Here is a 26,480-nt window from a genome sequence, read left to right as displayed (position 1 = left end):
CAGGGGGACCAGAGTGCCCCAAAACACTCTAATTTTTTGGGTGGTGGCAGCAAGTACCAGGTCCAAGCTGGTAACTAAGCTTGGAGGTTTTCATGCTAACCCCCATATTTTGGACGCTAAGGTCCAAATCTGGGACTAAGGTTTGACAAGGCTATTTAACTGATGCTAACCAAACTTGGGCCCCATCCTACATAGAAGTTTCAGCATCTGCACCAGCAATGTCTGATTACATTTTACCCCATAAGCATTTTGTAGAGATTGTGTCTCAAAACATACATGTTTTGTCATAATAGGTTATCCTAACTTTTGCAGGACAAAGAATTGCTGTCATCACATCTGTATCAATAACATCCTTTTAAATACCATTAAAGGGATTTTTCCGTGTGTGCCTGGCTGAGGTCTTGTACTGAGAATAGTTCCACTGACAGGTCCCTGCAAACAGAATCCAGTCTCTATCTGAACTCTGATAACAGTGATCAGCGTGTTCTCCACTTCAGTTCTTTTCAGAGTCCCTCTTCATTTTACATAGTAACATTGTTTCACATATATTTCCTTGGCCCAGGATTTCAGTGCAGTCTGTCTAATGTTCTGATTATGCCCATCCATCTGATCTCTAATCAGCCAGTTCCATTATATCCTTGAGGTTTGGCATCCCCATGATTTGTATGCTCCTAGCCCTGACCTGGTTTTCTAGATTTCCACTTCCCTTCAGCAGCCATTCCTTGCTTCACCAGTGTTTTCTTACAACAGCAAAGTTAGAAGTGATTTTGTTCTTGGAAAGAGCTTTCTTCTTTAGGTGCCAGTCCTTTTCCCCCCCCTGAACTGAATTTTCTATTCAAGTTTATTCACAGTTAGGGCCTGAGCCTCTAAAGAGCTGAGTTCTTCCTGGATCAGATTCTGCCTCCTTTACTCATGTTGAGTAGTACCATGCTATGTGAAGTCCTTTTGAAATCAGCTACTACCCAACACAGGTATAGATGACACAATCAGGTGCCCTAATTCATGCCAAGCACAATTGACTCTCACTGGAGCTAGTGGAAGTGGAGGGTGCTTAGCACTTTACAGGAGCCAATCATCAGCTTGCAGGCAGGGCTCTGAGTAGCCTAACCTTTGCTTCAAAAGCCTGAAACTTCTCATTTGGTGTATGCTGCATTCCAATTCGGTATTTTGTTTCTCAGCAATTCCCTTATTAAACTTGCAGGGAGGGATACTGAAAAGAGATACTGTGTGCAATGGATCTTCTTGTCATTTGACTGCTGTGGTACATAATCCAAAGAAATCTGATTTTTCACTCTTCTGCCCATCTGAGGACTCAAGTCTCAACTTTTAACAGGAGTTAAAAGACCTTTTAATCTAAAATTAAATCTAAAAGACCTTTTAATCTAAAACCCATATAGGGGTTACAGTTCAACTTGTTTGTAGAAACTCCTTGGAAGTGTCGATCTTGATTGCTTGCCAAGCCCCATCTCGTGTGGTTATTCCTAGTTGAACTGTGGTGTTCAACATTTTTTTAGCTGTAGCAAGCTTCTTATATATTTAACTGCTTATCTGATTGGAGACTTGCAGATCAGCCTACAAAATTCAGTCAGATTTTTGAAGTATCTAATTAATCGTTCATCTCTACAGCGTACAGACAACTACCACCAACGTATATATGTTCCAAGAACAGCAATGAAGGCAGTTCAGTTTAATAAACTAATAAATATATTTTTGAATGACCCTCTGGCATTAAAGTCTTAGACTGGTGCCAAGTACAAAAGAAATCAAATGGGGGAATCCCTGCAGAAATTTGGCAGGTTTTGTATAAAACCAACAGGCACGTTCTGATTTGCGGGGGCAAGACTCGTACTTCAGGAAATAAAGTGATCATATGCAGGCGCTTGGGAAAGGATGTTTTCTCTACATAGTCTTGTGTAATTGGCTAGGTGAATTATGCAGCAGTTTCATCTTCTCCAGCATTACTGCAGGAGCACTGCTGAATTAGGCAGCCCACTGGTTCTGGTAAATGCTATATTTCTAATACTTGCTGAAGTTTGCTAAACTTTCCCACTGAGTTCAACTGTTGCCAGTCATAGTAATGTAAGGAGCCTCATATTACTGGATAATATTCTGTGCCAGTTTTATGATACCTGGCCTAACAGTTGTGCTGAAGCCTTCACTTTGAGCACAGTCCAGAGATTCAATCTGTATCTCAATATTATTTACACTGTGTTTTGGTACCAACATTGCTTTGATCTACAACTCTGATTATGCCTTCAGAGCACTAAATAAAGAGAAAGTTGCAGCAAGTTAGGGACAGGCCTGCATGATAGGTGGAGGGTACCAGTGTATTCTGAATGCATATTTGGCATCAGAAAAAGTCAAGAGTCATTCACTAACTAATTCAGGCTGAATCCTTGAGGCTACAAAGTACACATGTCCAAGTTGGGGGTTACTTATCTTTCAAAAAGGTAGAAGGGAACAATTCTTTGTGCAAAGCACTCTAGTCCCTGTTCATTTCTTGGATTAAAGCAATAAACAGAAAAAATTCAGTGACTTTTTGGCTAGCAAAAATAAATCCCACTCAGCCTCAGTTTCTGATGATCAAACCTTTAAATGAAGAGTACAAGCTACCTGATTAGTCAGTACGATTCATTTATCCTTTTAGAAAATGCAACTTCTTAAATATTTGACTCCTCTAATGGATTCTGGGCAAAATTTCCAAACTTGGCTGCCTAAAATAAGGCATCAGAATCCCTACATAGGAACCTAACTCCATGGCCTGACATTCAGATTTGTTGTTCTCCTCCCACCACATGCCCCTTAACCATGTCTCCATTCTAAAATATTGAGCATTATATTTAATTATTAAGAAACAGAGTGTAAAATACAAACTATAATGCGCCTCATTCTCACCATCCTGCTATAATGCCTTCCCTGTTCTGTTAAAAAAAAATCCTTACCTTCTCCCACTTTGATGTAAATGTTTCTCGATATTTTGAGTTCAGTGAAAGATGTGACTGCTCGATATTCCTTTTGGGCCCACTGTAACAGATGTTCATTTCCCTGAGGGAACGGCTTTTCCTCAGTTTCTGTTGCCAAGGAGAAATTTCCCTTCTCAAATTGAACAATGGAACCTGGAGATACCTGATGGGAACATAAACGTATTTTTAATATGACACATTTACTGTACAGAAGTATAATTTTTTTTTAAAAAGCCATTTAATCTGTCACATAGAAATCTGTTCATTGTAAGTGATGAAGTAACATTTGCCACCACTGCTCTAATCTTAAACTTCGCACGTTTTAAAATTCGCTTAACAGACAATTTTTAAAAACTATTTAGACAACATGTAACCATTTTAAATATCACAAGATCAGAAAGAACACAAAGTCATGCTTGTCCAGGTTAGCCGAAGATAATGACTGAAAGCCTCACCAGATGAGAATACCTTATTTTATTAAAGAAAAACTCATTTCGTTGCTTTCTTGACAGGAGCATGTGTCTGGAGGCTTGAAATGTCTGGTCCAAAATGTAAGAGGAATCATACACCTTTAGAAAAGAGCTTACAAATACACTACACTATCTGAGGCCCTGATGGGCAACCTAACACCTCACTCATAACCACCTTAAAAATAATGAAAACTGAGGAATAATGCATGTCACTATAATGATGATATGTGCAAAAGCCTTGAGATATTCAAATATGTTGGCTGCAGAAACAGAACAGAGTGAAATGAAGAATGAGAGCCAAATAATTCTTAGTTGTGTCATGGTAAGGCCAAGCACAACCCCAAGGATTTTGGTGGAGTAACAATGGAGTCAATCTGGACCAGGTGAGATCAGAGGGCCAGATTCTCACCTGCATTGGGCTGCTTTCTGCCATACTGGTGGTGAAAAGCAGCCCTAAATTCAGTATCACTAGCCCAAGGAAGATCATCCCAGTATAGGGAGGTTGTCTGGTGGCACAGAACTGACACTGCAACTCCTACGACATCCTCCTCCCTGAAGCTGGTATATGGGACACTTCCCTGCACCCTGGCAATTCCTGGCTGTCATATCGATCCCTTGGGGCTGGCCACTGGCAGCTAGTGTAATTTAGAGCATCTGTAGGTGGTTCTAATATACATCTTTGGACTGGATCAGCACATAGCTGGATCAGGATTCGAGGAGCTCAAAGGCAGCTAAAAGTCATCTATTCTAGACTGTATTTTGTGCTCGTTCAATGTGACTGATGATTGGGGCCTGATATTTGCTCCACGTGGTCTAGCAACATTGGTCCTTCAAGTCCTGGTTTCAGCAGTCTATCCAGTCAAGTCTAATGAGAAAATGGGGGGGGGGGAAATACAGGAAGATAGATAACTTCTCTTTCATGTTGTGATATCTCAGTTCAAACAGGATTACAGCTTAGGAAATTTCCTTCTGTGGGAAAGCAGGAAACTCTCTGATGCCTGGGTAGAGTAAAGCAATGATAAGGGGGAGAGAGAGAGAGATTTAAGATTTCTTCAGACTGTATATTTTCCATAGCAGTATGAAAAATGTTTGCAAGGATATTACTACTCAAGTCCTTTATATACCCTAGATAATTAAATCAGCAGGCCATTGGTCCAAATAATCTGTTCTGAATGAATTAGAAAACACTTTGCTGACTTAATCCCAGAAGACCTAGATGTCTCTTATAACAACACTGGATGTATGGCTATGCAGAAAGCTGAGCTGCAATTACATTTAAACAAAGATTTAAATGGTGGCAGTATGATCAAGCCCCAGCCTGGGAGGGAGATGGTGACTCCAGAAGTCTCCTCACTGCTTTGAAGAAGGAGTAAATTGCAACAGGTCTACCACAGTCCCTCACACACTCTGGTGCTGCAGAGAGTGTTGGTGGGGATAGGAGGTGTAGAGTCTTGACTCCGTCCCCTGCCCATCCACCATGCATGATTGGGGGAGTGGTAATGTTGCTGCTGTGCAAAGCTGGAAGTGGCAGTATGATGTACCAGTGCAAGGGAGAAAGGGAGTGTATCATGCACTTTCCTGGCTTACACAAGCAAGTAAAACAGGCCACACTCTTGCCCCAAGAGAACAGATATTTGATCATTCATATTGCTGCAACATGAACATATTTTTATTGCAATTCATCCTGCACTCTTCTTTTGATGGAATATACACTTAGTCTGGTTTTGAACTGCAAGTCTAATGAGACTTCAAGCATTATAATCAGAGCAATGAATAAACATCATAATCTCTAACCTATCCTGCGCATTATTTATGCATATGCTTCTCCAGAATAATAGCCATTTACATCTGTCTAGCTTTACAAACAGCAAAATACATCAACAATGAGTTCATTCAAGGAAATAAACTAAAGTTGGTTATTTTTACAACATTAAGCATCCATCATTGCAAACCAACAGCAACTCGTTATTAACTTCACTGGAGCTATTGTTAAAAGTACTAGTTTTGGGACATTGTAAACCAACCTGCTTAGAAAATACAAACGCTCATCAAAGCTGAGAAACAGCTTGTATGTCCCAGCATGTTAAACTCTTCTAAAGTTCTTTCCTACATCCACTGATATTTGTTAGCATTATCAATCATTTTTTGTGAGGACACACTGCACAGATCACATAAACTTCTCTTTTTTGAAGAGAGAAGACCCTTGTACTTCAAAGTTCATTTTGACCAGACCTGTCATAGAAAACAGCTTAGGAATCCTTTATCCCTTTGCCAGAATAGTTTTAGAGTTTAGACTAACATCTGTTTCAACTCTGGATGATCTTTATTTGTTGCTGTTCATATGATTATCATAAAATATTTTCATAAAAAGATTATATTCAGCACAACATAAGATACACGAGTTTAGCACATTTCTGAAGCAACAAAGTAAACTCTGCATACCATAGGAAAAAACAGTGAGGGACCAAAACACTCTGTCTAAAATGTATTTGACAATTATGGCTTGATTTTCAGAGACGTTGAGCATCTGTCTGTCCCCATTACAGTCTGTCTACAGTAGGATAACCCCCATTCTATGGTTTTGGGAAAAGGCAGCAACAAGTAGACATATCCTAAATAGAAAAGTACAATTTGATAAAAGATTTATTTATTTTATAATGCAGATTTTGAAATCCACCTTAAATTGGGGTGAAATCCATTTCTGGAGAAATTCCAGTGACCATGATGCAGCTACGCTATAGATTAATTTGATCCAATGCATCTCTAATGTACGTTCTCATTGCATATTAAGGAGTAATACAAGGTGCCTTACAAGTTTTAATCTACCTAGCACCGGTAACAATATTAATGATGACATGGTGGCACAGGTTTACAGTGGACTAACAATCCAAATACATGCCTGCTGGGTCACTGTGTGTTCACTGCAGCATAGACATTCCCTAAAATGTAATTAAGCAAGCCCTACAAATGTTTAAGCATGTTCCAACCTTTACATACGTTAGTCCCATGGAACAATTCTTGTGCATATAGTTAAGCAAATATATGTTTGAAGGATCAGGGCCTTGATCAGCTATGACTGTACACTAAAAGTCAATGGACACCAATATACCACTGCACTTACCACTATAAGCAATAAGATAAACCCTGAATTACCACAGTTATGCTACACAGTACCGAAGAAATGTGGGTCCAGACTGTCATTTAAACCATTTTAAAATGCAGTGTGAAGGTGCCTTACTGTAAATGAATATCAGGCCTATGAGCTTTAATGACCAGAGTGTCACTGAACATTATTCATCAGACAATAGAAAAATGTTGGGATCTTTGGATGGAAATGGTTATCTAAATGCCAGTAATTATATTTACTATTAATGACCGCAAGTTATTACATCATTTCAAATAAAATTTTAGTGCAGGCATGTTGTTCTGACATTTACTTATCAGGTTCATTTTAAAGACACATTGACTGAGAACTTTCTATGCAGAGGAAAAAAGGATACTTTTGAACACTGAGCTGAAAAATATATTAATATATGGTAGTTTACAGCAATGCATTTTTCATTCTAGTTTCCACTTATGTTTCAACTGATCCCACCATGTCTAACTGCATAGGTTTCCTCCTCAGAATTCATTTGCTTTTCTGTATGTTGCTAATTGAAACTTGAAAACACTCTGAACATTCTTTGGCATGACAAATGTCTTCCTGTGGGAACGATGCTGACAATAAGATCTAAGGATCCTGCCTTTTAGTAAGAACAAACTGAAGGACAGAAGGCAAAAAAACTAGCAAACGTAAGGGTATATTATAGAGTGGAGATGTTAGATAGTTAATCAAACATCTTTAAATACACATTAAATTAAATACTCTTCATTCACTTTTTTAAAAATCATGCACAAAAGTTTGCATATGAAATTTTGGTCCCACTACCAGATTTGAAAAAGAAAAGCAGAACTCGGCTCTGTCTGCCAGTGCTGGGCTTTTTACTACAAGAACTTAAGGCCAGGTTAAGTGAGCCAACCACATTATTTTTTTTGGACTGGGTTCAACAAACTCTTCCAAAAGAAAGAAAGGGAAAAAAAAGTAACCATCACTTTGTTTCAACACCTGCCTTTGTACATTAACTACTTACCCTATAGAACCACTCTCTCTGAAAGCAGCCTTACTCCTTAAAGCACCAAGGACATGCAGGTGCACTGAAATTAAAAGTACCTCATTTAATTAAAGATATTTATAGCATTTATCTGAGCGCTACACAGCTCATTTGGTTGGCTAGTAACACACCATGCCATGCATGCTATTGTCTTCTCACTCCATCTCCTTCTTTACTTGCTGGTTTCATAGTCATAGGGTGGAAAAAGCATTCCCACACACTCTCTCTTGCTGTTGCTTTTGATATGGTGATTTCTAATGCCCTCAGTCCTGCTGCCACCATTTCTTCTCCCGTTGAACGCACTGAACATTCTCAGGTGATGGAGTGAAGGGAAATTTCTCAAACTTGACACACTAAAGTCTGGAAAAACAGTGAGCAGGCCAAAAAGATACTGATGAGGAAGGTTACTAATCACAAAAAGAAAGTGTTTCTAAGGGCTATTCTGCATTTCAAATAAATGAGAAGGGCAGCTATATCCCTTTCTCCATGCAATATTCCCCTCCTCCCCCCTAAAAAATTAATTCTTGGGGCTTGGAGAGAATTTCTACAGAAAACAAGAACTATTTAGGAAAAGATATTGTCTTACTGCACACTCCTATCCAGCAGCAGCATATTGGTCACAGAGGGGAACTCACACTGCAACAGGGATTTCCTTTCATTGTTCAGAGACAAAAAAAACACATGTCCTTGATCCTAAAGAAGATCCTGTATATGTCTCTTAAGAGAGCTATGCAGCCTTATAGAAAATGTGTCCTTGTAATGCTGCCAAGGTCCTTTTGTGCTTGACTTATCTTACGAGTGAGTGCTTATTATGCAAGTAATAGCGCCTCAGGGGCAACATTAACTTGAATACCCCATTTTAAACAATTTCACAAATATTCCATTGGTGAATGGGAACAGTTTACACATTCAAGATGGTTTCTTCTGCCCCCACAGGTTAGTTATCTTAGTGGGAGATTATCTATATTAATCATATGTAGCTAGCCATGCAATGTCACATTAATTTATCTGAATGGGTAACAATATTCTAAACTGATGTCATGTTTAAATTACACAACTGACTGCATATAAAGATCAACAAACTAAATAAGCCAGTTGAAGGCTTCTGACAGAGTCTGCTAGAATTCTTCTAGGAATTTGTTTCTATTTAGTAGGAAGAAAAGAAAGAGAGAATTAAGATACAGACATGTAAGTAATTACAGCTGCCTGGTTTCCACTGGAGTCAATGACTTACACACTCTGTAGTGATTGATTATTTCTGCATTAATCACTAGGCTCAGTTAGTGGGATGCAGGAGCCTTCTCTCCACTTCTGCAAACTTCCATGGGCTACAGTATCAGTTTCCTGCGGCATAGTAAACCTAGCCACTGAAGCAAGAGAAGAGGGGGAGGAGCCATGATGATACAAGGGAGGAGGATAACTCTGGATGCCAGCTCCACCCCTTCTAATTTCTCACTGGAAGAAGGTGGTTGGTGAAACTGCCATCTGGGAACACATTTCACTCTCCAATACCAATATGGCTGCTCCTCTTTACCTTCAGGTCTTGGCTTAGTGTCAGGCCAAAGGTGCATATATGGAGTGGCAGTCCTAAGAGTCAGGCTTCCTGTCACCTGGAATAGCTGAGGAGTGGAACTTTCTATAAGAGTGAGCCTGTTTGACCAGTCATAGGCAGGGAAGAGACTTGAGGAGGTACAGGGGAAGTAGGGACACGGGCAGGGGCTCTTCACAACAGCCATATGAAAAGGCCTGGCTATAGTATAAGGTAGGAGCTATAGCCTAAGAGGCATGAAGAAATATCAGGCAGCAGCACCTAGGTTTTGGAAAGAACTGTTGAGCCCAGCAAGAGGCTGAAGTAACTGGAGTGGGAGAAAGCCATGTTTGGTTTAAGTTGAGATTTGACTATATTGTTTTAATAAACTGATCCCAAGGAGTGTAACCTGACTCAAAAGCAGCTGGATGAAGAGTCCTGGAAGGAAAACTGAGGCAGGATGCTAGATTGGGTAAAACCTTGTTATACTCACGCTGAAGAATTATGTGGCAGCATAGAGAGGCTTTTCCAAAGATTCCTGCCTGGCTCAAATCCAGACAAAGTGATACACAATATAACTGAAAGATGTTTGCATATTATAAAGTTCAGAAAAATATTTTGGGATGTCACTGGTACTGCAATATATAGATATGTTTGTCATGATACATAATTGTGCAGCAGTTTGTGTAGCTTAGTCGAACTGCTTTCTCTCCTTTCTCTGATTCCTTTGTGATACAATTTTAAAATGAAAAATCCAGTTATTTAAAGAAATACTAGTGGAGTTTTAGGCTTAGTTCTGATTTATTGTACTGTAAAATTTGATCTGATCTGGATAGTCCATCAGATTCTAAATATATATTTAACCTGTCATTTTCCATCACCTCTACCCCTATAAATCCTTCATCTATTGCAAATAACTTTAAAAACGCAACAGCATGAGTAGCCTGAGCTCCCCACTTGATGTGCATGAAAGTAGAATAAGACCCCACTTTTGTAGCTCCTATAAAAACAATATTTTGTAGTATTCTGAAATTGTCTGTGTGACAAAAGTTCACAGAGCAATTTTCTGGCATGATAAAGCCCTACAGAAGTTACTGTATACTGAACACTGTTTTTAATTAACCCAGTGTATTTATGCTGAAATTATTTCAAAATATTTGTGTGGGAAACATTTGCCAAGTAGAAAAGGGCAAAACACTGGAAGGATGGGGAATTATTTTCAGGCTTCTCAGTGGAAAAACAATGAATATTAATTGTAAATGTCCCTTTAAATTATTCTAAGCACAATTTCCTGACACTGAAAATCAGCTGCATTTTCTTGCAATCATGGAAGGTCACTATTTATACACATTTATCACTAGTTATGGCATTTCCTATCTTATCTCACTCTTCTTCTAGCTGAGTGCTTTGCTTACATCTGCAGCTGTTTAACAAGTGATTGGAAATTTAGCCTCCTGATTTCCCGTTAAATACTAGGCACAGGAAAACAAATAGCACTTGTTTTTCAGTGAGTTTTGTCAGTCATCCAAAATGTAGTGCAAACCATACAACTGCCTGTGGTTTGGTGGCAGAGACCCAAAATATCTGAGCCATATTTTTTTGTCAAGTAAAGAGAGTAAACCGACTTTTGGCAGAAAGAATGACTATACAGCTTCCCTCCTCACCCTTCAGAAATGCATAAGTAACTTTTAATTACTAAGTTTTATCCTGGAATTAATTTACTTTTTCACTGCAATAAGTTTTTTTTCCTTCTAAAATCTCAAGCCAACCGACTTAATACAGTTTTTTATTTTTTTTAACTTGTTCCACTCCCCCCCTCCCCCCGGCCTCCATTTTACTAACTTTACTGACATGAGTGATTCCTTTAAAGTCACTGGGGCTGCTCACGTGAGTAAAGTTGCTCATTTGTATAAGTGCTTTCAGGGCCCATATCCCTTACTCACTAGGATGTCTTAAGTGTGTACCCTTCAAAGTAAGAGTTGTAGGATCAGGTTCTTCATAAACAGTTATAAACAATTACACATGATTTCTGCCAGAACGTCAAAAAAAAACTGAGTATAAATTTTCTATGGCAATTTAATTCTAATTTCTGCACTAAGATGTTTCATTTTCCTAGCAAAGGTGTTCCTAGGCTTTAAAAGCCAGAGGGAGGGCTGCCACTTGTAGTGAAAGCATTCACCAGCTAAACAGTGCCTGTAAAGCCCACCTCTTTGGCAGTTCCATAAAAACCATGGTTTTTGGCCAGGACATTTTTGCAACAAATCATTCTAAGCAACAACCACCACCAAAAAAAGTGGCTCTCTGATGTTGTTTTGGTTTGTTGTTGTTGTAAAAGTAAACTCTTCTCCATGGTGTTTTGTTTGTTTAGTTGGTTTTTTTGCAAGCCTCCACTCCACCCCTGAGCTGCAGCACAGGCAAGATGTTTTCTACAGGCTTTGGGAACTGCTTTTATAAATGTTCAGGCATCAGAATCTGACCATTTGAATTCTCTGAGAGCATCTATTTTACTTATTTATTTCCCTCAGTTAAGATTTTTTGTCTCATAGAAATCAAAACTATTTCCCCATTGCTACTAAATTAACCAATTAGTGCAGTGCAGAATGCATGTCCTAAGCAAGGTGTTTGAAAATAAAGCCTACCTAATGTTCAGTGCAATTTTATTCACCATGCAAATAAAAAAAAACAAAAAACCATTTAGTCATCACACATTCACTTTTTTGTGACTCATATACTGAAATTCATCATTTGACTCACTGCCCACAACTTCAACAGTCTTGATCTTGCTGCTGTTTCCTAGGTAGCCAGGACAGCTTCAGACAGAGCACACTGTCAGCAGAAGCCAAGCCCCCGCCCCCGCAGCAATCTCACCCTTCAAAATACTTTGTGAAAAAAATACAAAAGAAATTATTACTAAGAAATAGTGTAGTAAAAACAATATACTAAAATGGTGGGAATAAGATGAAATTGGCCCACTTAACCTATTGCGCAGCACTACGTACAGAGACTACAATATTGCAGTCCTCACTGGGTCACCTGTGAGGACAGGGATTACAGTATTTATGTAGACTTTGCCTCTTATGAGTTAACTGATCCCATCTTTCTCTTCACAGTGCAGACACCACTGGGCTAAATTTTCCTTTGACTTGCTTACCATGCAAGTCCATTCATTTCAACAATGTTGCCCAGGCTGTGAGTTGCTATTGTTTGCTAGATGCCAGCAACTGAATCTCAGTGATGTCCAAGACAACGCATAGTGGGTCCAAAATTTGCATCTAAATTACCATAATCCGTTATAGATACAATATTAATTATTATATTAATATACTGATAGACTAATAATATTTAGCTCTTAAATGCAACTTTTTTTCCAAGATCCCAACACATTTTGTCAAGGTGGATAAGTAATATAATCCTCAGTTTACAGATGGGGGAATGAAGCAGAAAGAGATGAAGTGACTTGAGGCAGATTATACAATAAATCACTGGACGAGTGGGAAACTTCTTACTCTCAGTCTGGTGCCCTGTTCACAGAACACCACAATTTTCCTATTTATAACACTACAATTATATGAAGCATTATCTCACGTCAACTCACATTGTAAAAAAGATTATGTTAAAGCAAACTGAAGTTAACTATGTAAAAAAGGCATGTCTGAAGTGCATAGCACTCTAAAAAGAGTGCAGTATACATGACTTCACGTGTAAATCATAGTAGATCTTTTACCATGAAGTAGTTTTCTATAGGATTTTAGTAATATTTTGGTCCACTGTTTGACTTAACACATAAACAGGAATGTCTTGTAAGGAAATGGCTAAACTGTGAGCCACTTACATTACATTTTGAATAGACACTTTAACCGTCACTTTTCCCTGAATTAAATTATATGAATAACAAGGCAAAAAAAAGTATTTAGTTTTTTTTCCATGTGCACCAAACCGTTCAGAAATGCATTTTACATTTTTCTACCTTAAAGTATCTTGCAGGAAGATTTCTAGATACTTATGCATCTTAACAACATTTAATTTATACTAAGAAACAATGGATACTTTTCAGTTCCAATTTCCTCCTAAAACAGAGTTAGACATGAAACAAAATCCTAACTCTAAGCATATTGTTAGAAAGTTCAGATTCAGATACTTGCCCCTGTCTGTATAATAGGCTACAATGGATTGAATTCCCCTGAACTCTGGGGAAGTCTTGATCTGATCTTTGTAGCCTGAACCCATCTACATTTCAAAGACAGGACCTGGCAGCAGTGTACAATGGCCAGAGCACCACAGTGGTAACAAAGAGACAGAGGTCTGGTCCTGGCTGTGCCACGGACTCACAACATAACCATGGATGAGTCATTTACCCTCACTGTGCCTTACTTTCCCCATCTGTTAAATACGGCTAATAGTGCAGATAACCTTTGTACACTGTGTGCAAAGGACTATGTTATATGCTATTACTGTTATCATCCTCTGCAGTACTGAGGCCATTTAACTGAAGTGTTTGGCTCGGGTGCTAAGCTTGCTGTTCTTTTAGTCACTTAAAATTCCATGAACCAGCCAGCTGAACATCTTTTCATGTCTTCATTTTCTTTACTGGTTAGTGATTAATCTCTAAAGAAACTGCAGATTGTATTAAAACACAGAAAGGCAATAAACTTGTAATTGAGGTAAAAACTGTATATCTATTTGTTTTGTGAAATGCTTGAAAGAAAAGCTAGAAAGTCAGCAATTACCCCAGGGAAATACTTCCATAGAGATCTCAATAGTTATGACTCTGCAGCAGTATGTGTGACTTACGTTTCGGCCTTGAACATATAATTTGTGGAAATAAAATACAAGGAATTTATTTAAATTTGAAACCTGCTAGGAAAGAACATATTAGTAATTAAGATTCAAAATAATCTGTTTTCCACCTTAACCACAAGTTCAAGAGAAGTGAACAACAGAGATAAAGCTGAAGTGGTGCATGGATAAGCCAAAATATTTTAAAATAAAAAGGACCAGGTAATGTATCCTTCATTCTACACCTAATGGAACCTTAAACTAGAACTGTGTCAGACTTCGCTGGATGTTGTGGCAAGAAGGAAGGGTGCCTTTCACTCCCTGGGTTCCATGGTTCACTTTGAAATAAGGATCACCCAAAGTGCTTCCAAACGCTGCAGGCCAGAGAAGAAAGAGTGGAAGCCTCTAGGGTACATCTTCACTGCAGATTTAGCCTGGATGATGAGCACCGGGGTTAGCCTAGCCTGGCTGTGAGCAGCTACACTATGAAGCCATACCCAATTACTGTGTCCTCACTGGTGCTGGATTCCCCGATATGAGGCGGTAGAACTTCTGAGGGGCACAGCCTGTAGTTCTGTGCGCTGCTGTAAGCTGAGCTGCTCTAATTCTTTCCAACTGAATTGTGGGCGAACTTGACTGTCCTCCTCAGCACACAGAGAGAATTGCGGGAACGTATTGGAGGACTGACAGAATTCCAGTGATTTAGTCTACATCCTCACTGCAAAGCGGTTGGGTTCCCAGCCCAAGTGAAAGCAGAACCCAGGCTCTAACTCACACCTCGAGTCAGGGCAGCTAGACCAGGTTTAAAGCATCACTAAACTGAGATGAGAGGTTTCTTTATGTGGACAGGCAGGGAGTTAGGTACAGGGCTGGCTTTAGGCTGATTCCCCCGATTCCCCGGAATCGGGCCCCACGCCCGTGCCTAAGAGGGCCCCGCAGTGTGTGTGTGTGTGTGTGTGTGTGTGTGTGTGTGTGTGTGTGTGTGTGTGTGTGTGTCCTTCACTGAATCTGGGTCTTCAGCGGCAGGGGGTCTGCGGAAGACCCGGAGCAAGGGAAAGACCCCCCCATCGCCAAAGTGCCGCTGAAGACCCGGACCACCGCCGGGTATTCAAATCGGGCCCCGCAGTTCCTAAAGCTGGCCCTAGTTAGGTATAATATCTGAGTAAGATCTCAGGCTAACTACAGTGAAGACATGCCTGAACAGTGACAGGAGAGGAAGAGAATGAAATGCTGGGTTGGGAGGTACTGCAGGTCTCAGACTGCGGCAGGTTATGCTGAGTCCGTGATATGGCACTCTTTGGATGCAGCCATCTTCTTCTCCAGGTTCTCAACTTTTATTACAAAACAAAACAACCCCAAACCTCTATTCCTTGTGGTTATGGAGAACACTGTGCATGTGGGAAGCAGGCATAAATTGATGCATTGATTCCTAACTGCATCTACAGAGCACCGGCTATTCATCCCAGTGACTAAATTAGCTCAGATGCTTAGTGATGATCCTTTAAATGTCAACACCGGTAACTAATTTGCTACTGTCCCACATGTGAGTATGGAAGGGGACGGTCACGCTTTGCACACCCTACTGTTAGTAAAGTCTTTTTTGGTGCCATGAAGTGGACAGTCTTTGAGAAGATTGGCCAGGATGGGCTGGGTCGAAATTGAGACACTGGGTTGCTACTTTACATGCTATTTTGAGTGTACATGAAATTAGCTATAAAGATGCACAGGATAGAGCTTAGTCTTGCTCCTATTGAAGCCAATCTGAATTTTGACAAACTTAACTGTAAGCAAGATTAGGTCGTTCAAAGCTTAAAACGTTAGGGGCTCAAACTCTCCTCTTCTCTTGCACCTTCAACAGCTCTTGAGGAAAATAGCAGCTCTGAACACTAGGGTTACTGGAGTCTAGCATTGCAGCTAGTCAGCTCCAGGGGGAGTTCGCAGTGAATCCTCTTCACCTTGCACTCCTGGTGGCATTTTACCTGCGGCACAAGGACTCTCTCTGAGCAGTGCACCACTGTACTGTCCTCCACTGCCAGCTGTGCCTTAAAAGCAAAATTAAGGCCCAGATGGATATCCTGCAGCTATAAATAATAATGTTTACTTCTGAGATTATGACTGAAAATAGTGAAGCTGCAATTCTAATAGAGAAGACTCATCCTGAGACATTATGTCATATGCTAAAAATCTAATCCAAACAACTAGTCTGTTTCACTACAAATAGCAAACTTGAATGTCTTGGCAAACTGAAAGTACAAGATTTACAAACAGTAGGTAGCATTTGGAGCTTGACGTATAAGCAGTGCTCCAGCCTTCTGAGAAACACTAATGGCTTCGTTTGGTCTTTCCTAGCAGTGCAACAAAACCTCATGTCAGAAATAAACTTTGTATTGTACTCACGAGAAGCTCAGCTTATACATATTTGTATTTTGGTGACAGACCACACAATTAGCAGCTACTCGTAAGATTTCCTATTGCTCTGATGTTTTTAGCATTATAGTACATTCAAGACTTTTAATCAGGACTGGTGCTATGTCCTAGGCTACACAACTTCTCAAATCAGAAATACTGCTAGAATTAATAATCACACAATAAGTAGATTCCACAAAATCAGTTTTGTTTTTTTTTTAAATTCACATAAGAAGTAACTGGGCACTTTCCCAAACTGCTTTCCCATGCCACCTAATTGCTCCCCGGAGTTCCACACTGAAACTTGATCTTCTGTTAAGTTTTTTAAAGATACACTTAAAATCCTTTAAAATGAATACCATTCACTCCACATGTTGTGTTACAGAGGACTTGGTATACTTACGAAAAAAAATCTTTGGACTCCAGATGCCAATCTTTCTGTTTTCAGCTTCCAGGTCAGGGGCTGAGGAGAGTTGAGCAGAAACACCACAGGCTTATGGTGAATGTGCACTGAGGAAATAGGATTCAAATGTAACGTGACCTGCAGAGCAACAGAAAAAGATGTGACTATTTCCCTCTAACTGTTCAAAACAAAATGAAATATAAAACTCTGATTGAATAATCAGGTCATCTTTACATACATTAAGGTTTCTAGAATTCAGACTTTCTGACCCAGGACGGATGGATTAGCCTACTCCAAAACTGTCAGTCTGTTTTAACATTTGTGTTCTGAAGTTGCAAAGTGCTGCAAAAGTGTTTAAGAAAACCTTGGGAAAAGCTGATCAAAAATAGTGTGGGCAGAAGGTCAAACCACTAAGCTGAGGGTTAGAGAACACAGAGTTAAACCAAAAGAACTGCAACCTGCAAGGGGAGCTCAGATTTCTGATCTCTAAATGAAAGACTGCAGAGGTTATCTAGCAAGAGGCCTGAACCTGCTGATACTGATGGGACTGAAATCACACCTGGAAAATACAAAAAAAAACCAACAAACAAAAACAAAATTACACACAAGAGGAACAAGTCCAGTAACACAAGAAGATACCATTACACCAGCCCTGACCTTTCTAGAGAAGGGATTCAACAGAAATCTAGGCCTACAAAGGAATACATAAGAAGGAAATTAATAGAATTTCTAAAAGGACCATGTGGAAAAAGATATGGTAAACAAGACTTTACATTACAAAATAATGGGCTTTATAACCAAGCCCCTGTATTTCCCTAGACCTGCAGGGAACAAAGGAACAGAAAGAATCATCTATGATCAACAGGCTAGGAACACAGCCAGTGCTCTATTCTTTCTAGGGAGAATATCAATAGCAGTAGTGGTCCCACAAGACAATGAAAGGAAAGTTGGATGACCCACATTGTCACTAACAGGAGGGGAGGTGTTCCACTTAAAGATTAATTAAAGAGTGGAGTGCCCAAGAGACTATTTGTGTGATTCCCACTATGAAGAAGTTTGAGACTAGCCGATATTCGGAATATCACAAAGAGCAATCAAATCAGCTACACTGTGGCAATAAAGCCTCATTTTTTTAGAATGGCTCTTAGTACAATATATCTAACTAAGGTTCTGTATGGGTAGGGTTTTCCCAGCCAATAGACCTTGCTCTACCCACTATATCCCACAAGCCTTTGCCACACAGGTCACCAGCTTCTTCCTTTTCTCCTCAAGCCAGCAATGCCCACAGGTCACTGATCAATCTGTAGTGCCTTCTGCTGTCTCTAGAGCAACAGGATGTGCTGCAGAGACAAAGATCTTCTGCTACTAGGGAAGCTGACTGGGGGAGCACAATATATTCATCTTGCTTGGAGATTGAAGATCTCCACCCAATGACTGAGGAGATGAAATCCTCCCCAGACCTTTGATCACACTGAAATTCAAAGGACAAGATGAGAGATGCAAGTGTGTCCAGCAACTCTGTCTGTAGGAGACAAAGAAAAGGATGAACCTTGCTGTAGGCATTGAGTGGAGAGGATGAGAGCAGCCAAAAGGGAACGCCCAAGGAAGAGACCTGGGGAGAATTTATTTAGGGTTAAACCAAACATAACATAAGAACGGCTATACTGGATCAGACCAAAGGTCCATCTAGCCCAGTATCCTGTCTTCTGACAGTGACCAATGCCAGGTGCCCCAGAGGGAATGAACAGAACAGAACAGGTTCAAGTGATCCATTCCCTGTCGAGGGGTTTGGAGTGTGGGAGGGGACATGGGCTCTGGCTGGGGGTGTGAGCTCTGGGGTGGGGCTGGGGCTGGGGATGAGTGGTGCAGGGGGGAGCTCTGGCCTGGGACCGAGGGGTTTGGGGTGGAGGGAGCTGGGGCAGGGGGTTGTAGTGTGGGATGCAGGCTCCAGGCTCCAGGAGGGAGTTTGAGTGCGGGAGGGGGATCAGGGCTGGAACAGGGGGTTGGAGGGCGGGAGGGGGTGTGGGCTCCGGGAGGGAGTTTGGGTACTGGAGGGGGCTCAGGGCTGGGGCAGCAGATTGGGGTATGGGCAGAGGTTCACGGTGCAGGATCCACGCGATGCTTTCCTCAGGCAGCTCCTGGTAGTGGCTGGCAGCTCCCTCTGGCTCTGAGGCAGAGGAGCCAGGGGGCTCTGTGTGCTGCCTGATCCCACAGGCGCCGCTGCCATGGTTCCCAGCCAATGGGAGATGCGGAGTCAGTGCTCAGAGCAGGGGCAGCATGCGGTGACACTGTGGCCACTCCTGAGCCTCAGAACCAAACATACTGGCCGCTTCTGGGAGCCACACAGAGCCAGGACAAGCAGGGAGCCTGCCTTAGCCCCACTGCACCACCGACCGGACTTTTAGTGGCCCAGAGCCACCAGGGTCCCTTTTTGACCGGGTGTTCTGGTCAAAACCCAGATGCCTGGCAACCCTATTCTTGGTGCCATTTCCACCCATCAATAACAGCTGATTCTTTCTGGACCCTGTTGACTCTAATATACCCCTTTCCTACCAAGTAGGGTAGTAAATCTTAATTATAAGTCCTCTGTGACTTTTTAAAAATTTAAGAGAACACCTCAAAAAACCCTCTATATAGAAAAATTAAGAATTAGACACTTGATGCACAAGATTAGAAAATAATATTAATTTATTAGTTCATACTGTCCTTTTTAAAAAAAAGTACTCCCAGCTGATTTTAATAGGGAGTTCTGATTAGAAATTCCTAACACAGTATATATACCCTGTTGAATGCAAAATACTTGACTGTGAAATGTCTTTCTACTGCAGAGAATTAGTAAGAATTCATACTATTTAGAACTTCTGGGATTTGTTGTTGTTTTTGTTTTTTAAACCACAGAAGTCAAGGAACCATAAAACTGCTATGACAAAAGAAGCATTTGTCAAGTTCTACTAACAGACCCAGCAAATTCCATCTCTGCAGCACTTGGTAAGGGTCCACTGGATAATAAGAAAATGAAGCTACATCATTATCTATATTTAAACTGATCTCAAACAACCGTGTTCAAAACTAACCACTAGAGTCCACATAACGAAGTACAAAGTTTGACTGTCTGAAGATTTTTGCTTGTCAGCAAAGTTGTGAGACACAAAAAAGAACCACATTGCTGAGGCTGGACAGTCAGACGAATTACCCTGACTGGATGTGCCATAAGAATTCTTGGTTATTATTCCAGTAGGTTTTGGTTGTTATTTCACTCTTTGTTTTTTTAAATCATCATTGCTGCTCTGGCTTTCCCCCCCCCCACAGGCTTCAGCACATGGGGCCACCTGCCATGCAGATACAACACTGCCCTCTTTGCAACTGTCATGTGGCTCCTGGCTGGGATAACAGGATGGGGAAGAGCTACACTATATGTTGCAGTCTGGAATGTGGGAAGAAAGAAAAGTGCATGCTGGTTCTTGGGAAAAGTTACAGAAAGTTAGAATTGAAAAGGAATTTTTCACAAGTAAAATCTGACTTTTTCTGAAAATTCTCTCACACACACAAAACCAACACAATTTTGCACTGTTATCCTCTCCAAATAAAAACAAACAAAACTTATCTGAAACTTGGCCTGGAAGCCTCTTAAACCCAGATTCAATGGAAATAAAATGCTAAAAAAGTGTACATTTTTTTTGAAGACTCTGTGATGATGTTCCACCAGAGTGGATGGAATTCTCAAGCCGTCGGGACCCACACTCTCTGTGTCATTACTCCTCAGGTCCCACCTAAGTCAGTGAGTCTCCATTAGCCCCTTATCACCCACCTCCATTCCTGTCACTTGCTATTTTTTTGCTAATGGGTCTGTCAGGTTTTAAAAACCGAATTAGTAATCTAGGTACCAGCACAATGCGATTTCCACAATATCTTTCATTTAGCTCTTGATCCATAGTCAGGTGTAGTTTCCTCCTATTTTTCTTTTGGGGCACCCTGAGCAAATAACTTTTCCACTTGCCTCTCTTCTGTAATACTGTTGACATCATCACCATCTTCCCCATCCCTCTGGTCTGCAGTGTGGCAGCCGTTTTTGATCACGTCACTTCCCTCTTCAAATCCCTCCACTGGCTCCCAAAGTACTACTGCATCAAGTGTAAGCTATGTCAGCACATTCAAGTCTGTGTGAAAACTCTGCCTCTCTCTGCTTATCTGGCCTTGTCAAGCTTCTTGCCACTTTGGTTCTGCCAACTGTTCCCAACCTCTTCAGCTTGTCCATCAGCTTCTTGCACAACTGCCTCGACAACATTCCTTATGTATGGCACCACCTCCCTGAGCTCATTTGCACACATCTAAGTCCCTCTTCACAAACCACTTCTGCCATGCTGCTAACAATGAATCTAGCATACACGTATAAAAAGAACCCTATTTGTTGTTCCCCTGCCCCTAAACTCTGAGTGCCTATCTATCTGTTCTTCGACTGTGAGCTCCTCAAGGCAGGGACTTCCCCCTCTTCAAAGTCTGGAAAGTGTCTAGCATACTGTAAGTACTACATAAACAAATTAATAAAAGGGTATTTGACCATTTCAAACCATTAAGCCAGAATGTATTTAAGGAAAATGTTAGTAGAAGAGACAAGTTAAATAGAAAGTTTTTCCTTTTTGTTCTCTGTTTGTATTTTGTCAGACTGAATGCTTATTATTATTATTAAATATTTATATTATGTAGTGCCAAGAGGCCCCAATAAGAATCGCAGCCCCACCATGTTAGGCTCTGTACAAACAGCTATGAAGACACAATGTCAAAACCTGGCTCCATTGAAGTTCACAGTGAAAGACCCATGGGGCCAGAATTTCACCCATGATTTACCTGAAAGCATTAGGGAAGTTACTCTATTTTATATGATACCTTATGAAGTGATACTCCCCCATCCATCCTTCTAAATTTAATTTAAACTATTGGTGTGTTACATTTTGTTGCATTCAGCATCATAATATCTTAGCCAACAGCTATTAAACAGCCATCCTCCATTTTAGATGGCACTTGTAATTTTGCCTGAGCACTTGAGTCAGACAGTATCAACATAAAATAAAAAGTTAATAATTAAATGAGAGAAAGAGCTATTAGGTCATCTAGTTCATCTACCAATCAGCTACAACATAGTTTCTAGGAATGTCTGCGTCCATGTCCTCATCAGTATAGTAATTGCGTTGTCGTCGCTTCCTCACTCGGTTTTGTAGGTACTGCACATAGAGCTGGATAATGCACGAGGTATTTACAATGGTCAAAACTGCAGCAGAGATCTGAGTGGACTCCATGCTTGCCACGCTATGGTACCTTCACGGGTAATCCTGGAGAAAGGGCGTGAAATGAGCTGTTCGGTTCAAGATGGCCGATAAAAGGCAGTAAATGGTTGTCTTCTGTTGCTTTCACGGAGTCGGTACGCTCATTAGAGCTGTAAGAGCGCGACAGTAGAGTTTGCAGCGGAAGCTGTGAGGCTCTGTTCACGATGGTCCAAAACCGGCAGGGAATTGCTGCCTTCTGTAGCTTCTATGGGAGCCCAGGACAGACAACATGGAAAAAATGGCGGAAGCGGTATGACTCTGTTCATGGTAGCCAAAAAAAAGGTGGGAAATGGTTAGATGAAAGAGTAGATAGAAAGATGAGAGGACATGAGAGGTGGAGTCATAGTACCAGGAGACAGGCGGTGCACCTTGCTGCACCGTCTGCTGGTAGTATGGCATCTGCCGTAGCTTTCACGGAGGGAGGAACAAGTGATGGCACACACCCAGAAACACCCTCAAGAATGTTTTTGCCCCATCAGGCACTGGGAGCTTATCCTCCAATTCCAATGGGCAACAGAGACTGTGGGAACCGTGGGTTAACTACCACAGTGCACCGCTCCGACATTCGATGCTAGCCTTGGTACTGTGGACACACTCCACCGAATTCACACGCTTTAGTGGCGGGATTCAACACCGAATGTATAAAATCGCTTCCTAAAATTTGAATAAAATAAGTTTGAATTAATTTCATACTATAGATGTACCCTTAGCCTCCTTTGGGTCACACTCACTCACTCCCCCAATAAATTTCTAAGCACTAAAATAATATTTTAGCTCATTCATGGACAAAATTTAACTTTAGGGCTATGCCAAAATGCATGTACTCAAAAATGATGGCAAATTCATTAAAAAAAAAAATCATTCTTGCTTTGGCAATTGTTCCAACAACAAAATATATAGTTGCAGAAGGGAAATGATAAATACAAATGTCTAGTTGTCAGGTCAGTTAGAATAATCATTTAATATATGCTGTAAAAAGCTTCAACACTATAAAATATGAGTTGAAAAAGATAGATGTGTCCCATATAAAACATGTTATCAAACTAAAGCAAGTATTACCTAGCAAACAATATTTGTGTGGGTGTTTATGATGTAACCACTGTCTATACAGTTTGTAAAAAGCTCTTTTAAGGCCTCAATTAAACATATACAATATCTACAAGGTTAAGACAGCTGCAAAGGTTTCTGTTTCCTGGGAGATGATAGTTTCATGGAAGGCTGAATATCACCACAGCAACCAAACTACAAAAACAGTCCATGGGCTCCTGCCCCATTACTCTGGTAAAGCAATTTGTACTACGTGAAAGGCTAGGGCACAAATGTTGAAAAATGATCAAAGTAAACACCGCTGTTAAAGTACCATTTTGTTTTGCTGACTTCAATGCATCAAGTCACAGACTCAGTTTTGTTATGAAAGATGAAAATCAAGTGCCAGGGATTTGTGAAGTTGAACTAACTACTCTAGTGTGAAGGTCTTGCAATAAATTCATAGCACATTTTCCAAAACAACCATTACAAATTTGTGCTAATAGACCAGGGCAAAAATATGCTATTATATCAAGTTACACTGCCCATACTAAGACAGCTGTTCAGTAAAGCAGAAGAGAAAAAGGAGATTAAACCCAAGAGTGTACATCACACCACTTCAAGTCACAAAAACTGAACATGGTGCACTCAAGGAGGACTTAGGTGAACGTAATTACTCAGCTTTGAGTATAAAATTAATCCTTTTTCCTCTGACCGAATACAAATAGGATTTAAATTGCATTTAGAATAGATATATGGAAGCATACTGCTTTTCTTCAGTTCAGTCTATAAATACTTTGAATTCTGTTCAGTCAATATTCATAATTAATCATTATCCATAGGATACAAATTATTTTGATAATACATACTTGTCATGGTATAAATCCCCACTCTGAACCTTACCGTCCAAAAGATGGGGTACCAGCATGAATTCCTCTAAGCTTAATTACCAGCTTAGAACGTGTAGCGCTGCCACCCACCAGGAATTCCAGTGCCTGGTACACTCTGGTCCCCCCAAGACCTTGCCCGGGGAACCCCAACACTCTGACCCTCTAGATCTTAACACAAGGAAAGTAAACCCTTTCCCTCACTGTTGCCTCTCCCAGGCTTCACCTCCCTGGGTTACCCTGAAAGATCACTGTGATTCAAACTCCTTGAATCTTGAAACAGAGAGGAAAATCCACCTTCCCCCCTCCTTCTCTCTCCCCCTCCCAGACTCTCCCTGAGAGAGAAAGTAATCCTAACACAGCGAAAATAACCTCTCTCTCCCTCTTCCCTCCTTTCTCACCACCAGTTCCCTGGTGGATCCAGACCCAGTCCCCTGGGGTCTCACCAGAATTAAAAAAACCAGACCCAGTCCCCTGGGGTCTCACCAGAATTAAAAAAACCAATCAGGTTCTTAAACAAGAAAAGCTTTTAATTAAAGAAAGAAAAAACAGTAAAAATTATCTTTGTAAATTTAAGATGGAATATGTTACAGGGTCTTTCAGCTACAGACACTGGGAATACCCTCCCAGCCTAAGTGTACAAGTACAAATTAAAATCCTTCCAGCCAAATACACATTTGAACTCCTTCCAGTCAAATACACATTTGCAAATAAAGAAAACAAACATAAGCCTAACTCACTTTATCTACCTAGTACTCACTATTCTGGACATATAAGAGACTGTATCAGAGAGATTGGAGAGAAACCTGGTTGCATGTCTGGTCACTCTCAGAACCCAGAGAGAACAACCACCAAAAACTAACAGCACACACAAAAACTTCCTCCCTCAAGATTTGAAGGTATCCTGTCCCCTGATTGGTCCTCTGGTCAGGTGACAGCCAGGCTCACTGAACTTGTTAACCCTTTACAGTCAAAAGACACATGAAATACTCCTGTTCTATTAACCCTTAACTATCTGTTTATGACAATACTAGTGAACAGAATTAGTGTGATGAGAAGATCAGCCTCTCTTAACATTCCACTAAGTCCTGATATCCAATATAAGAGATTCAGAAATTCTACAGGAATTCATTTGATGAAACATAATGCCAATGCACCAGCTACAATGGAGTTCCACCCAGGATGAATTACATCTATTGAGTGAATGATTTAAAAAACAAGGGATGTAGGATTATGTCATTTCTAGGGAAATTTGCTTTTTCAGTTGTTTGGGTTTTTTGTCCACAGGAGACAAGCTATCTTAATTTTCCTCCAAAAATAAAGAGAAAATATTCTTCAGGCAGGGACTGTAAATCCAAAATGGCAGCCACATATTTTATCCAGATTTTCATCTTATTTTCGTAAGATTTACTTTACTGTCTTTAAAACATTTTGGGTGTTACAGATATGAAATGAATAGGTTGTGTAGCAGAGTGCTGGTGCAAAAGCACCTAATTAGCTCCCAGCCAGCTCCAATCAGGGGGAACAGATTGAGGCTGATAAAAGGGCTGATGCCAGCCTGAGGACTGGCAACACCTGATGGCCTGACAAGCCAAGGGCTATAAAGGCTGGGAGAAGGCCAGAAGGCAGGGGGCAGCCAGGGAGAAGTCAGCCTGAGAGGGAACTGGAGGCTTCCTAGCTGAAGGCTGACTCTGCCTGTAAAGGAGGTGGATAATCCTGTACAACTTGTATATAGACAGTCACTGGTGGTGGGACAACTTTAAGTACATAAAGTTGTCCCACCACCCATGTCTTTAAGTAAATAAAGACATGTCAACCCTAAAGCCTCTCTGAGCCTTATTGGAGGGCAGCAAGCGGGCCCCCAGGAAGAGGGGCGCGCCATGGACCCTGTTACAGTTGCAATTTACAGTTTCAGGGAACCAATAGGTTCTGAGAAACAGAGAATGTGCCAAACTTTCAAAGAGGAAAAGTTCTGCACATGGTAATTACACTCCCTAAGAGAGGTGAAAACATTATCTTGTATCTGCTCACATAAAACAAGCAATTGCATGTGCAAGTATCCATCTGTATATGAAATCCCATTCCACAGTTTCTGGTTTTCAAGTGTACTTACCTGATCTTACAAATGCAACTTAAGCACAAATTTTTCAAAATTTGGCCCAGAAAGTGAGACAGGAGCATGTCTCTGTACATGCAAGACTGCAACAGAGATGACTCAATAAGACATATTGAGACCCTAAGAGAAATTCTGCCTAGAAACTTCACAAAACTCTTCAAAATTTGTGATCAACTTTGAGAACGAGAATACCGATTAACAAAAGCTTTTGTTAAAACTTCCATACTGAAGCAAAAGGAATATTTGTAGAGATCTTCCTGCTTTCTCACTTGAAACAGTCATCTAAAATACATTCTTCAGCTAGTGTTGCAAAGCATCCAGTGGTTTTTATTTTTATTATATCACTAGTTTCTGATTCAGTTAAAAATGTTAAGTAGGAAATCAATATGCACATATTGTTAGACTCATTCTTCTGAAACTCAGCTGTGTCCTT

The 26,480-nt window shown here is 40.6% G+C and overlaps 1 protein-coding gene across 9 annotated transcripts in view; it reads right to left on the bottom strand.

Moving 5' to 3' along the window:
• Positions 1–26,480, bottom strand: part of TGFBR3 (transforming growth factor beta receptor 3) — a 518,676-nt gene that overhangs the window by 383,496 nt on the left and 108,700 nt on the right. For all 9 annotated transcript variants that reach the window (XM_050962136.1, XM_050962133.1, XM_050962135.1 and 6 more), the window contains 2 exons: positions 16,698–16,835; positions 2,943–3,126 (listed from right to left, as the gene is read on the bottom strand). In XM_050962136.1, the coding sequence (XP_050818093.1) occupies positions 2,943–3,126; positions 16,698–16,835 (322 nt within the window). The remainder of the gene's footprint in view (positions 1–2,942; positions 3,127–16,697; positions 16,836–26,480) is intronic.

This window comes from Gopherus flavomarginatus, chromosome 7 (assembly GCF_025201925.1).
Source record: "Gopherus flavomarginatus isolate rGopFla2 chromosome 7, rGopFla2.mat.asm, whole genome shotgun sequence".
In the NCBI taxonomy this organism is placed as follows: Eukaryota; Metazoa; Chordata; order Testudines; family Testudinidae; genus Gopherus; species Gopherus flavomarginatus.
Note: the sequence above shows the minus strand (reverse complement) of the source record. Positions and strands in the feature narration are given on the sequence as shown.